At 43.1% G+C, this 15355-nt stretch overlaps 1 protein-coding gene across 4 annotated transcripts in view; it reads right to left on the reverse strand.

Annotated features, from left to right (window-relative positions):
- Nucleotides 1-384: 384 nt before the first annotated feature.
- Nucleotides 385-15355, reverse strand: part of LOC126278936 (somatostatin receptor type 2-like) — a 1529331-nt gene continuing 1514360 nt past the window's right edge. For all 4 annotated transcript variants that reach the window (XM_049979230.1, XM_049979217.1, XM_049979237.1 and 1 more), the window contains one exon: nucleotides 385-4396. In XM_049979230.1, coding sequence (XP_049835187.1) covers nucleotides 3506-4396 — 891 coding nt within the window. In that variant the 3' untranslated portion in view covers nucleotides 385-3505. The remainder of the gene's footprint in view (nucleotides 4397-15355) is intronic.

The following is a 15355-nucleotide window of genomic DNA, read 5'->3' on the forward strand; positions in this document are numbered from 1 at the left end:
GACTGACTAGATAGTTATAACAGCAAGCTTCCTGGTACAAACATAAGAATTTGACGATAGTTGAATTTTCGGTTAAAAATTCACATTCCAGAAGTAACTCGAATGTATGTTACGTTTGTTGACTTACTAAGTTGGAATCAATGTGAGACTAATTCATAAGGGTGTTCGGATGTATCACGTTGTAAAATATTGTGAGTGTTTTACAGCACAGTGCAAAGGACACCAAGAAATACTTTATCGATAGTAAATGAAATATATTACAGCTGGACCTTTGCAAGTACTTTAGAAGAAGTGTCGTATGTCAAATGAAATGTCTCTACATTTGGAGGAGTGTTTAAGGTGTAATGGAATTGGCTGAAGTTAATTAGAAACAAATAAGTAGTATTATTTTTTTAACAGTAAATATATTCATCACATACATTTACATACTTAAGGGATGGATTCTTTGGGTCCAAAGAAGCAGGGAGGTGCTCTGAGATCAGATGATATCGTGGACTGGCAAACATGTGCATCAAGTAGCTTCGTGTGAGGATATTTATGATTACGTTAGTATACATCATTACTTTACATTCTTGACAACACCTTCTTAGACTGGTTTCTTACATATACATATATCGAATTCGGTATTTGTACAAAAATACATGACAGATACATACACACATACATTAACGACTCTAAACTCCATCGCTTCACAATGGAAGTAAACCCTGCATTCCTTGTTTATTAGTAGTTACAATCTCACTTTCTTTTATAAGAATATCACATCGCATTACATAACAATTCTTCCATACATGTGTATCACTGTAATTGGTTCCCGTTGTAGACTGACATACACACAAGACTAATAATACACTGCAGTAAAGAAACGTAATATGAAAGCAAAATTTCATGGGCTCAATTAAGAAATCTTGCTGATCACACTACATTCCCTTACCGATAGGATGTATGCAAACACCAAAGGCATGACAATATATGCAATATCACATAAATATGCGTAAATACAAATCTTAGGTAACGTCAACAACTTCAGCAATTGTTATTTACAAACCACGTAAATGTTAGAAAACAAATATAAATAGTTCTACAGTCTTGTTACATAAAACTTCGGACAACGATGATACATATGGCTATCACTGAGCTACATAACCTGAGGGATGTTCTGTGATATAATTCAAAATGATATCATATCCCAGTGTTCATCCAGTCTCCATACTTCTCGGTCGTCATCAAAATTGTCATTGGCCTTCAGTTATGGCACATAAATTCTCAATCGATGAGTTTTGTATTCAGACGGTGAAACAGTGAGTTGGCTGTTAATTTAGGAAATCTAGTGATGGGTCCGTCGTGGAACATGAAAAATGCAGTTTCTAGAAGGCTGTAGCAACTATTTTAGCCATATGGATGATTCATTGTCACATATTCCTCATAATTATTATGTAGGCGTCGAAGAAGAACATCCTACAAAGAGTCCACAAAATCACTCGTCAGACACTTGGGAGGATGTCAATAACTTACATATCTATATCACGTGACATATACGCACATATCAGATACTATTTACATTTCTTCGGAAGTCTGAGATGCATTTATTATTTTAGTAAATTCAGAGACCCTATAATACTATGAGCTTTTCTTTTACATTTCACAAAGAAAAACGTACAATAAAAGCTAGTGGTAAGAATTACAAAACATTTATTCTACATGTTTCTCCTGTTAGATTATAATTTTTTTGGAACGTATCGCTGCACCACATAACACTGTATTTCTAATCTAAACAACGGGGTGCGAACAGAACGGGAAATCAGGCGTTCACAGTGTTACAGCATAAAAGTAATTGCTGTGGAGTGAGTTTCCAGGCCACCGTTCTGAAGTATGAAGATAACCTGGCAACCATAGGTCGAGAAAACAAGTGGTCATTCATATGGTGCCATCTTTCAAACTCTCGTAACGCATTGGAAATTGCTGCAAAATCTGTGTTCGCAAGTGTATCGTTATGGTCGGTTACTGTGTCAGGTTTACCGAATTCCACCATCAGACAAAATTAATTGAGATATTGGAAAATTGTTGGCCGACCAGAATGAGATGAGAGTGATTAAAATGCGTACAAGTTGACAATGAAATTTTACTACTGACTGGAATTACTAGTTAACACATATGTAGCATTTTCTAGATTTTATGAAGTACCATAGACAGAATCTTTCACAGATTGTTTTCTTGGTGAACGAAACGTAAAGCTATTGAATAATCTGAAATTCAGATCCTTAAACACGCGATATGAAACACATATTCTCACAAAAACGTTGTCCACAGTCTTAAAGGCTATGGACACAGAAACACAGAACACTACTGTTATCAGATGTATCGGATATTGTAACCACACTGCGCACGTGGCTGATATGAAAAACAGTCCATGTATATGTCTCCTCCTATTAATCTTGGGCTAATAACTATTAACAGCGTCTCTGTATGTTCTATGTAAAATTCAACCTTGTGTCAATCTGCACAGTAGACTTCTCATTTCAAAAACTGACAAACAATAATGAGATATGTTCTGCAGGAAAGAGTGACCTCTCTCATCGTCCACAGTGATTAATGCTTCCTTCAGTTTCTTCGAAAGTCATTAGAAAACAACCAGAATCTGACGCATGAATGAGGAAACAGATTATCACCACAAACGAAGATCAGATATAAGTGTAAACTGAAGCGTAAAACACTGGTTGAAAGTACGTGCTCGAAGTCGTCTCAGAACCAGGTCACGAGGTTCTAGAATAGCACTGTAGTAACAGAGTTCCCTGCGTACACAGAGATTAATCCTGACAGTACAAACCCACGATCTGGGGGTTCCGCCCATTAACACTGCCTTGCTGCCGTCAGATGGGATTGGGGGTTTAGGGAGGATGAGAAAGAGGGATAGTGAAAATTTAATTTTGGAGGCATCCTCTGATCTTGTTTTAGAAGAGAAATTCAAGTCCTGATCCAGGAAAGAGCCTTTCACGGAGCACTCCAGTGCCCATTGGAGAAGTGTTGGATTTGTTTGGAAATATTTACCTGAAACCTCGCTCTCAATCTGAACAATAAAATGGCATGCTGTCAACACGAAAGGCTGGCTGTCGACCAATATAATATGTAATTCTTCTAAAGAACTGTCTACATATTACAGTGGGATGATTCAGCTGTTCAAATACTCCTCCTTCAGGCAGCTGGGTGTCTTGAACAAATGAATGTGTTGGAGATGTTCTGGTCGAAAAACCGAGCTCACCATTCAGCGTTATTTTGCCTGATGGCATTTCCTGACAAGGTGACTACCGCTTCAGTGTATTGTGGCTTATGTCACACTACTGCGCCGGAAATGAGCAAAGAGGTTGTAAAAGGACAGGGTCAGCAACGGATGGGAAGTGATCCACGAGACTAATAGGACGAATGGGCTAAACGATAACCTTTTGTAGATGTAGCGGTAGAGGCGATTGCCCATTTGACGGTCAGTACACTAGCAGAGATGGTCGCGTTACACCTGTGTTGGCTGCAGCAGGCCATCCACCTTGGATACCCCAGGCGTACTCTCACGGGCTTCGCTACTGACGGTGATGTTGGAGCGTGACGTCATGGTGATGGCAGTGGTAGAGGTGTCAACCCTGCTGACGAGCGGTCCACGTTCGCCAGTCTCCTCGTCCAGCAGCCCAGCAGTTCCGCTGCCATTGGCACTGGTGGCCCCGCCGGCTGGGCCGCAACCACGGCCGCCCCCGAGGCCACCGCCGCCCCCGCCGCCTCCGCCGCCTCCGCCGCCGCCTCCGCGCGGCCGCTCCGATCCGGCCCCCTTGGCATGGTGCCGGCGGGGGAAGACACTGTTCTCGTTGTGCAACGTCGCGTTGACGTCCTTGCCGGCGGCGCAGGTGCAAGCCTTCAGGAAGCTCTTCTTGAAGTTGTCACTGAGAAATGCGTACAGAATGGGGTTCATAGCTGAATTGGAGTAGCTGAGGCAGCCCGCCAGGAGGAAGATAGTGATGGCGACGCGTGGCTGGCACTGGTTTGGCGGTGTGAAGATGAGCGCCACCTGCGTGATCCAATAGGGCAGCCAACAAAGCACGTACACTGTGATCACGGTCAGCACCAGCTTGGTCACCTTGCGGTGGGAGCGCTTCTTCTCCTTGCTCTTGTTCTTCGGCCCCACCGTTCGCAGTTTCCGGATGACGAGGAAGTAGAAGACGAAGATGAGCAGCAGCGGCACGGCGAAGCTCAGCACGAAGGAGTAGAGCGTGAAGGCGGTTTGACCGCTGAGGTTGCCGCTCTCGGGCCAGATGATGTTGCAGCTGTTGGGCTCCTGAGCGAGCGTCCGCGCGTACATGATGACCGGCACCATGAGCAGGGCGCTCGCGGTCCACGCCATCAGGGACACTACCTGCGAAAAACAAAAACAAAACAAAACCGGTAGTTAGTAGACCACACTTTCTTGAGCGTCTCCGTAGCTGAGGAACCACAGCGTTTGACTACAATGCAGAGGACCCAGGTTCAGTTCCCAGAAGTGTCAAGGATGTGCACTCGATCTCGTTGGGCCAACGAAGGAGCTATTACATTTATGAATAGGAGCCCCAAGGTTCCGAAATCTGACATTAGCTGAAAGAGAAGTATACTGAACACATGCTTCTCTATACTGCACACAAATAGTTCCATTGGTGGTTCAAATGGTTCAAATGGCTCTGAGCAATGGCTCAAATGGCCCTGAGCACTATGGGACTTAACTACTGTGGTCATCAGTCCCCTAGAACTTAGAACCACTTAAACCTAACTAACCTAAGGACATCACACACATCCATAACCGAGGCAGGATTCGAGCCTGCGACCGTAGCGGTCGCGCGGTTCCAGACTGTAACGCCTAGAACCGCTCGGCCACCCCGGCCGGCCCATTGGTGGAGGATGGTGCAGCATTGCACAGTTTTAAGGAGTTTCATTTTATTTTGTTTGCTTATTTATAACGAAACATCATGAAGAGATGACATATGAGCTGGCAGTAATCAATTGCTGTTAGCGGAACTTCCTGGCAGGTTAAAACTGTGTGGTAGACTGGCACTCGCACTCAGGTCTTTTTTGAGTGATGCTCTTTGCAGACGTGCTCGCTTAATAAGTCACAATCTATTCCTATTGATCACATTTGTCAGCAAATTGAAACAGTGTGGCGAATCCGGACTCGAACCAGGAATGTTGCCTCTGCAGGAAACGAGCTTAGCGACTGATTTATGTACACACTTTCTTTCGGCTTTAATTCCTACAGTACGTCTCTCCAACATTTCGGATTTCCGGTGTCTTTGATGTTTCCTGACAACTGAAACTGATAGCAATGATAAAGATTTTTCACAGCATCAGGCAATATTAATTTCGATAAATATCTACTGCGCCGCCTACCGCTAATCAAATAAAAAAACGAAATAACTAGACAGGAAAGGAGACATTAGGTACAGCGAAAGGAGAAGCGAAGATACCATGGGTAAACCAGGAGATACTCGAGATTATGGATGAAAGAAGAAAATTTAATTATCTTAAAAAAGAGGTAGGAAAGAAGCAATACATATTGTTTAGGGATTACACTAACAGAAATTGCAAAACAGAGTAATTCAGGTAGATGACAAAAACATGATATGATTGCAGGAAAAATTGAAGGGGGGCAGAGGAATACTAAATGCAACTTTGAGATACAGATGGAAACCTCCGTTACATACAAAAGAAAGCACGGACAGGTGGCAAAGTACATCGAAGCCCTGCACGGAGAAGAACTGTTCCGAAGTGTAACAAAAGAAATAGACGAAGATAATGTTGAAGAACCAGCTGATCCAGTAATGCGGCCAGAGTTTGACAAAGCGCTGAATGATCTGAGCTCAAATAAGTTTGGACAAGTCGGTGATAACCTTTGAAGAAACTAAAATATTTGAGAGTTGTAGAAGCAAGCAGCATATTTGAAAAAATGATCAAATGCATGTGAATTCCTAAGGGACCCAACTACTGAGGGACCAAACTGCCCTAGGCGTATACACTACTCAAACTATCTTATTCTAAGAACAACACACACATACATGCCCGAGGGAGTACTCGAACCTCCGGCGGACTCCAAGACATAGCATATTTGAAATTTGATAATCCAAGAGACGTGTACTTTACAATCAGATTTCCAGGAAAGCTTTGCCATCACATAACCAAAGCAGGCAAGATAAATGTGTAAATATCGGACGGTTAGTGTCATAAATATTTTCTTACTGAGGAAGGAGACCATGAAAACAGATAAATTCTAGTACATCACTGAAGCAGATCAGACGCATTCGATTTCCTGCGCCGTTGGTCGTTATGTGATGTATAGAAGCTTTAATCAACCATTAAAAGCAAGTCTACGGATATGACAGCATACGTAATATTAATATTACGTAGGAATTATTGTTCAAGGATGCATACATGTGAAATGGTGTGAGAAAAAAGATATAAAATAAATCAAAAGTAAATATCAGACTATGTTCAAAGTCTTGTAAATTTTATTAATCAAAATATAAGTTTTCCATTCAAAAACCTCAGTCTTCAATGAAGTTAACTGTTTACACGTTCCTAAGCTCCGAAGTAGAGAGAGAAGCTACATGGTCAAAGAAATCTTTTACTGAGACTGAATTTAAAAAAAAATACTACGAAAAACAACTTTGTTCTTAAGTACCGCCGTGACTACAGAAAATGATTGTGTGAAACGTACAAGGCATATAGAAAAATGATACATATCAGCTGATACAGCATTTCTCCATGTCTCGATTCGTAATAACATTTGTGCCATTGAATGCTACATACGACTGTAGCCGTTGAGGGCTACATCCAACTGTTTGGCTTGACATGAATTGTACCAAACAAGAAACGGGTACTCTGGAACAGAATAACACAGTGGCATTGCAGAAGCTCGATTTGTTTCGGCTTGACTAACCCCGTGTGAACAAGCCTGTTTTCTAAGGAGATGTTTCTGATGGAAACTTTCAACTTGGTGTTCATTAAATGCTTCTTGTGTGAAAGAGATCTGCCGAGTGTCGTTCTTAGGTATTTTGGAATATCACATTGTTTTAATTTAACCCATGAAGAGGGAAAGTCGTCAAAAAATAATAAGCGGCAGAGCACTGGTGTGGATAGTGCAAGGGATGAGGCGTTTATTCGGAGATGAAGAGACTTGCACAGGATACAGTAGTGTGGAGAGCTACATCAAACCCCTCTTCGAACTGAATTCCACAATAACGAAATGGTGGAATTTTGTTCTTTGGGCGCCTAGTACGCCTGATTGTGATGATCAAAGTTACGGTTTTCCAAGTCCAAAAAAAAGCTGAAAGCACGATATGACCGAGTACAGGCAGAAAATGTGCTACTGAAGAAGCATATCAAGCAACTTACTGTGCGACACATAATAGTACAGTCAGAAACTTGAGTTGCTGGTTTGAAAAAATGATGTGCAATTTAGCTTCTGATATGTTACATACTGAAACTGTAACGTATCTGTTGAAGCTTTTGGAACTAACATAACATAATATTTACAGCAGTTAAGAAAATTTGCTGCGACCCAACATATTTATTCTGCCAAGCCATATAGCTACTTTCGAAGGTTCGTGGAAATTATCTCGCCCAAGAACACATCACTGTAATTACTGCGAAATTCGTTATTTATAAACAGAAATCACCCTTTATAGTAACTGAACTCTAGGAAGAAAGACATTGTATAAAATTTATAGGGCAAAACTGTTCCTGAAGCGTTATGTTATCTGCAGTATAACTCGTCTACGTAAATCTAAATCTTTAAAAAAAATGGTTCAAGCCGCTCTGAGCACTATGGGACTTAATATATGAGGCCAACAGTCCCCTAGAACTTAGAACTACTTAAACTTAACTAATCTGAGGACATCACACACATCCATGCCCGAGGCACGATTCGAACCTGTGACCGTAGCGGTCGCGTGGTTCCAGACTGAAGCGCCTAGAACCGCTCGGTCACAACGGCCGCCCTCAATGTTTTAAGCAGAGGGGTAAAGTATTAGGACGAATGTATACCTAGCTAATTTTATTTAAGGGACAGTGAAACCACTGCAAAATAGGTGTCAATGAGATTGCTACATCAATGAAGCGCCAATGAAAACACTGTAAAAAGGAAATTTCAGTAAAAGATCGTGAAAATGAAGTGTCAGTAAATCACAGGGTGTTCATAAAGTTAGGGAATACTTTCAATTATTTATTGCACAAGAACCAAACGTTGTATAGATATCATAAATGTGTCATTTTGAAGAGCAACCCCGAAAGTTTTATTAATGTATACCGCCACAGCGTAGTTTTGTAATTTGCCGATAGTCCGCGCTAGTCGCAAACATGGCGGCCATGCAAAAGAAGGGGACAGCTGTTTCATGAAATGGTCTCCCCGATCATCAGATCTCACTCCGTGTGACTTTTTTCTGTGGGGGTACATTACGGATCTGGTGTATGTACCGCGTCTACCACGTGATGTTAACAGAGCGCCGGGAGAGAATACGGGAAGCGACTGCCTCGTCGACGATGCCTTGCTGAGACAGATATGGCAAAAAATCGAATACCGTAAGACTTCTGCCGGGTCACTCATGGTTCACATACCGAATGTTCGTAATAATAAACTTTCAGAGTTTCTCGTCAAAATGCAATGTGTATGACATCTGTACCATGTTTAGTTCTTGTGCAATAAATAATGTGAAATGTTTCCGGAATGTATGTACAACCTGCATATTATTTTTTGTAAGTTATTATTATTATTTTTATTGAATTACTTCTGTTAACTGTTTGTAATCCATTTTAATAGTATTCTCGCCTATAGTACATAGGCGTATGAAACTGTGAGTATCCGTAAAATACAGAATTTCTGCGCCAGCCACTGTTTCGGTTAGTTCACCACAAAGCATTTTGAATCTTACTCCATAGACTTCAGGTGGTACCTGCTCAAAATGGATTGATTTATATTCAATTTGCGAGCAACAAGAGGTTATGAGCGGACGAACAGGTTTTGATTCTCGCTGAGGTCGAATGTTCAGCCGGTGGTTCGCATCTTCCCAACGGGATATATTCGACGCCGTTGTTTAATGTCTGCATCAGCTGTTCCTCGAGACGTGTTGGGAAGACGTGAACCATCGGCAGAATGCCCGATCACAAAGAAATGTCAGCGAATCGCCGGGAAAGTGTGAGAGACTTGATTCGTCTTCTAGTTTTATCCACATCCAAAATTTTGTCCATATTTTCATTAAAACTTTCCTTGTTGCTGCCAGTATACACAGAAATCACCGCTATTAACTGTTTTTTTTTTGAGAATATATTTGAAGTTAATCAAAGGCAATTTCCACAGCAGATGACGCCCTTGACTACCGATAGAATGGTGGGCGGGATTTCAGTTTGCTTCAAACTAGCGAAGGCATAGCCACTCTATGAAATTTAAACTCGATGACGTCACCACAAGGATCATATAGTATATCTCTTCGGTTGTATTGTATTGTATGGAACCGGGGACCTAGAAACGACGGAGAGCCTCCGTCCCCGGCGCAGCCGCAGTGGTCTACAACCCCACGACGACTACCGCAGTCCACTTCACCCCTCCACCGCCCCACACCGAACCCAGGATGATTGTGCGGTTCGGACCCCGGTGGACCCCACAGGGAACGTCTCAAAAAATGTTCAAATGTGTGTGAAATCTTATGGGGCTTCACTGCTAAGGTCATCAGTCCCTAAGTTTACACACTACGTAACCTAAATTATCGTAAGGACAAACACACACACCCATGCCCGAGGGAGGACTCGAACCTCCGCCGGAAGGAATGTCTCATACCAGACGAGTGTAACCCCAGTGTTGGCGTGGTAGAGTAATGGTGGTAAACGCGTACATGGAGAACTTGTATGCGCAGCAATCGCCGACATAGTGTAATTGAGGCGGAATAAGAGGCACCAACCCGCATTCGCCGAGGCAGTTGGAAAACCGCCTAAAAACCATCCACAAACTTACCGACTCACCAGACCTCGACACAAATCCACCGAGAGGATTCGTGCCGGGGACCGGGTGCTCCTTCCTGCTCGGAAAGCCGTGCGTCAGACCGCACGGCCAACCGGGCGGGCTATCTCTTTGGTTACTAGAGATTATGTTAGAGTCAGATGAAGTCTGTGTCTCCTTGTCGAGTAGACGTGGTCTGTACAGTCCTGTAAGACAAAAAAGCCGTAGACTTTGGTGTCACCTCAGTATTATTATCACTCATCCGGTGCACAATTGGTTGATAGAGCAACGCACGTTTGATCGGTCTTTCACTGTAACCATTCTGACAAAAGGTGAACTCAAGGTGGGCTAACTCAGCTGACAAACTCTCAGGGCCCGAGACGACGTGGGCGCTGTGAAGTACCCCTTCACAGCCGGCCGGAGTGGCCTAGCGGTTCTAGGCGCTACAGTCGGGAATCGCGCGAACGCTACGGTCGCAGGTTCGAATCCTGCCTCGGGCATGGATGTGTGTGATGTCCATAGGTTAGTTAGGTTTAAGTAGTTCTAAGTTCTATGAGACTGATGACGTCAGAAGTGAAGTCCCATAGTGCTCAGAGCCACAGAGCCATTTGAACCATTTTTTTAACCCCTTCACATTGAGCCGGATGGTGACAACTATCAAGCGTGTAGGACACAAGTTGTGCGAATAGACTTCCTATAAACATCATGTCGCAGCATACGATCCACCATCCTCTTGATCAACACATCAAGGAAGGGAAAACAGCCTTCATTTTCCACCTTCATTGTGAAAAGAACCTATGGATGGATTGAATTCAGGTGTTCTAAAACATCGTTCCAATTTCAACTGCCACGAGGCCAAAAAACGAAATTACCGTTTTCACATCTTGAAAAACACGCAGGTTTCAAAGTCACGCCAAGGAACTTCTTCGTATTCTTCCATAAACAGGTTGATAATAACAGATGACAGCGGGCTTCCCATCATAACTCCATTTGCTCTTAGTACCGTTGACTGAATTAAAAAAGTAAGTGGAAGTCAACACATGTCGAGATACGTTCGTCAATTCAACACCAAATCTAACCTCAGTCAACCTTAAATTCAGCACCAAACCTAACCTCAGTCAACCTTAAAGAATCAGACAGAGAAATGCAAGTGAAGGAGAGACCACATCAAAACTTACTATCTGGAGAATATCGAAGTCATTCAACGCATTCCCTGTAATCGACGAAAAAATCCGCCGTTTTCATGTGATGTTCACACCGACCTACCATAGGGCTCAACAGAATAGTAAGGTGTTTTGCTACACAATCTGTCGGAACACCAATGTTACTCACAATCGGCCTTAGAGGAAGTTCTTCCTTGTGGACCTTCGGAAGATCATATAGCCAAGGGGCAAGAGCACAATATGAATTAAGAATCTTAACTGTCTACTGCGACAAGAAACTTTTCTTTAGGAGGCTGTTAATCTTTCTCTCAACCCTTTTTGTGGGTGCAATTTTGTTATATGATGACATGTTCGGAGAACGTGGCTGTTATTTGAAGACAAATGTTGACGGTGTTGAGACAGCAACGAGCCACAAATTTATTTTCAGTTCCTTTATTCAAAATGTGCCGTTACCGGTTTCTAATCATTACGATTAATCTTCAGGCGGTTTTCAATCTTTCATTACAGGTGGTACGATTTTTTACAGATTAATTGTGGTGAAATGTCGGTTTGTAGTGTTTGTTTTCATAGTCCAAGAGATGTGAATACATTCCCACTGCATTCTTATTTTTGCACGCGTAAATTTTTCTCACTGAACACTTTAGATTTTTCACAGAATAGATTTCTAACACGCACCACATATTGTGATACATACATATTGTGAGAGTCGTTAGCATGCCTCTGATGTGATCGGACGTATTTTTGTGCGAACAATGTAATTTTAGCTTTGTTATCGTGGAAAATCAGAAGACCGTATGACATACTAAAATATGACAAAATATATTAAATTAAATACAAAAATTTAGCAACAACAATCTTCAACTTTATTTAGATCAATTCAACCGTAAGGATCTAAAACGCGAGAATTTCAGCTTCAAGAATCAGCCCCCAAGACACAAAGAACCGGAGCCATCTCAACATGACAAGCTAAGTAAGCTAGAAAGTTTCTTGTAATCTCCGCTCGTCTCAAATCTTCATAAAAGACTAATGTGGACAATACATGGAATTAGGAAGGGGAGGGGGGAATTACAACGTGCATTTCATGACTGTGTAATGGATTAGATACCCCCTACTCCAGTTTCTTCTTTTTCTTGTTTGCAGATATTTCTCTTCGAACATAAGGTGGAGTTGTTCCTACCAGGTAGTAAAGGCACATGGTTGGAGTAGATTTTAAACAACCTGTTATAAGTATGCATGTGTCATTGAGGGCTACATTCACCTCTCTGGCGTCACGTGAATTATACCAGACAGAACAGGTTAATTCTGGAGCGGAAATACCAGTAAACTGCTGAAATTAGAATTGTTTCGCCTTGTCTACCCTACAGTGAACCAGACAGTTTTCTTAGGACATTGTTTCTGATGGAAACTTTCAACTTGGTGTACATGCAGTGCTTCTTGTGTATAAGAGGTCTGCCGACTGTTGTTCCTAGGTATTTTGGAAAATCACATGGTTCTAATTCAACCCCTGACCAGACTACCTTCATTTTTCGAGTGGCTTCTCTGTTTCTGAAACGGAAATCACACACTTGTGTTTTAGATGGATTTGATTTATTGTTTGCACCATAGTATCTTGACAGTCCTTCAAGAGCATTAGTAACTGTGTTTTCCAATGATTCATACCTAAGTGCTCCATGTGGCAAGAGTGAGATCCTCAGTACAGAAGGAATTCCAAATATTGGGGGCCATATATATATATACTCCTGGAAATGGAAAAAAGAACACATTGACACCGGTGTGTCAGACCCACCACACTTGCTGCGGACTCTGCGAGAGGGCTGTACAAGCAATGATCACACGCACGGCACAGCGGACACACCAGGAACCGTGGTGTTGGCCGTCGAATAGCGCTAGCTGCGCAGCATTTGTGCACCGCCGCCGTCAGTGTCAGCCAGTTTGCCGTGGCATACGGAGCTCCATCGCAGTCTTTAACACTGGTAGCATGCCGCTACAGCGTGGACGTGAACCGTATGTGCAGTTGACAGACTTTGAGCGAGGGCGTATAGTGGGCATGCGGGAGGCCGGGTGGACGTACCGCTGAATTGCTCAACACGTGGGGCGTGAGGTCTCCACAGTACATCGATGTTGTCGCTAGTGGTCGGCGGAAGGTGCACGTGCCCGTCGACCTGGGACCGGACCGCAACGACGCACGGATGCACGCCAAGACCGTAGGATCCTACGCAGTGCCGTAGGGGACCGCACCGCCACTTCCCAGCAAATTAGGGACACTGTTGCTCCTGGGGTATCGGCGAGGACCATTCGCAACCGTCTCCATGAAGCTGGGCTACGGTCCCGCACACCGTTAGGCCGTCTTCCGCTCACGCCCCAACATCGTGCAGCCCGCCTCCAGTGGTGTCGCGACAGGCGTGAATGGAGGGACGAATGGAGACGTGTCGTCTTCAGCGATGAGAGTCGGTTCCGCCTTGGTGCCAATGATGGTCGTATGCGTGTTTGGCGCCGTGCAGGTGAGCGCCACAATCAGGACTGCATACGACCGAGGCACACAGGGCCAACACCCGGCATCATTTTTTTTTATTTATTTATTTAACCTGGCAAGATTAGGGCCATCAGGCCCTCTCTTACATCTAACCAGGCATTCTACTTATTTTACAGTCATATGTTTTAGTAGGCATGTTAAACTACATCTAATACAAAAAGTGAGATAAACAATTAGAAAGGTACACCTCGAAAAATACATTATTGAAGAGAAAAATTTAAGATAGGAGTGCTGGCAGCAGGGAGTATGGGGGAGACTCATGGTGAAGGAGAAGAAGAATAGAGAGACATGATGAAACATAATTAAGGAAAATATAAAGGAAAAGGAGACTGCATGGCTAATAGAGATAGATGAAGAGGAAGGCATCCCAGGAGCTAGATAGGAGACGCTAGCTTTGCTATTTGACAGATGAGAGGATTGGCCTTGCACATTAATTTTGTGGAGAATTTTATGCGGATGATAGTAGGAAATGCTTCAACTTCTTCTTAAAAGCAACAGGAGATTGAATTTTCCTCAAGGTAAGGGGCAGTTTGTTCCAGAGGCGGACAGCGGCAACTGAGAAGGAGTTTGCAAAAGTTTTTGTTTTGTGAGTGGGCACAGTTAGGATACCAGATAAGAGTGACTTCGTGTTTCGATTATGATGGCATGGCAGGTTTTTAATCTCTGAAGCTAGGTACTGGGGTGCTTGCGCGATGAGGAGTCGGTGAAGTAGACATAGAGTGTGGTAGTCACGCAGTTTGTCCGGCCGCAGCCACCCTAGCTCGGAGTATGAAGCACTAACATGATCATATCGGCGAGTGTTGCAGGTGTAACGCACACAGGCATTCATGGTTAGCTCTAGCCGTCTTTTGTTTTCACTACTCATGCCTTGTTGAATCACATCACAATAGTGGAGGTTCGGTAGAACGAGTGCTTGGACGAGCTGGCGTTTCAAGTCCTGTGGGAATATGTTCCGAAACTTTTTGAGAGCATAGAGACAAGCAGACGTCTCTCGGCACACTGCGACTGTATTCTCCGCCCAGTTGAGATCCTCGTCCAAAGTTACACCCGAGTTCTTCACTGTTTTCTGATATGGTATTGGAGTACCTTCGAGCAGAATAGGAGGTAGCCGTTCGCGGAAATCTGAACTTATTAATTTCTGATGGGCTATTAAGATTACTTGCGTCTTTTTTGCATTTAATTTAAGCCCCAGGTTTTTCACCCATGTCACTACTGAAGACAGATCATCATTCATCAGAGCGATTGCAGTGTTTACGTCTTCAGGTCTGACGCTTAGGTAGAGCTGGAGGTCGTCGGCATAGAAATGATGTTTACAGGAGGACAAAACCGACGAAATATCGTTGACATATAAAGAAAACAAAAGTGGTCCTAAGACTGATCCTTGTGGCACTCCCGAAGAAACATGTTTCCAGGAAGATTTTTCATTTGCGCAGACAACACATTGCTGTCTGTCTTTTAAGTAGCTTTCAAACCATCTCATTGCACTATCAGAGAAATTAAGCTCTTGCATTTTTCTGGGTAATATGTCAAAGTTAACAGTGTCAAAAGCTTTGCTGAAGTCCAGTAGCGTCAATATTGTTGCCTTTCGATTGTCGATGGCATATTTCAGGTCATCAGTTACTTTAATTAGAGCAGTGTTTGTGCTGTGATGTTTACGGAAACCGG

Source organism: Schistocerca gregaria, chromosome 1 (assembly GCF_023897955.1).
Source record: "Schistocerca gregaria isolate iqSchGreg1 chromosome 1, iqSchGreg1.2, whole genome shotgun sequence".
Taxonomy (NCBI): domain Eukaryota; kingdom Metazoa; phylum Arthropoda; class Insecta; order Orthoptera; family Acrididae; genus Schistocerca; species Schistocerca gregaria.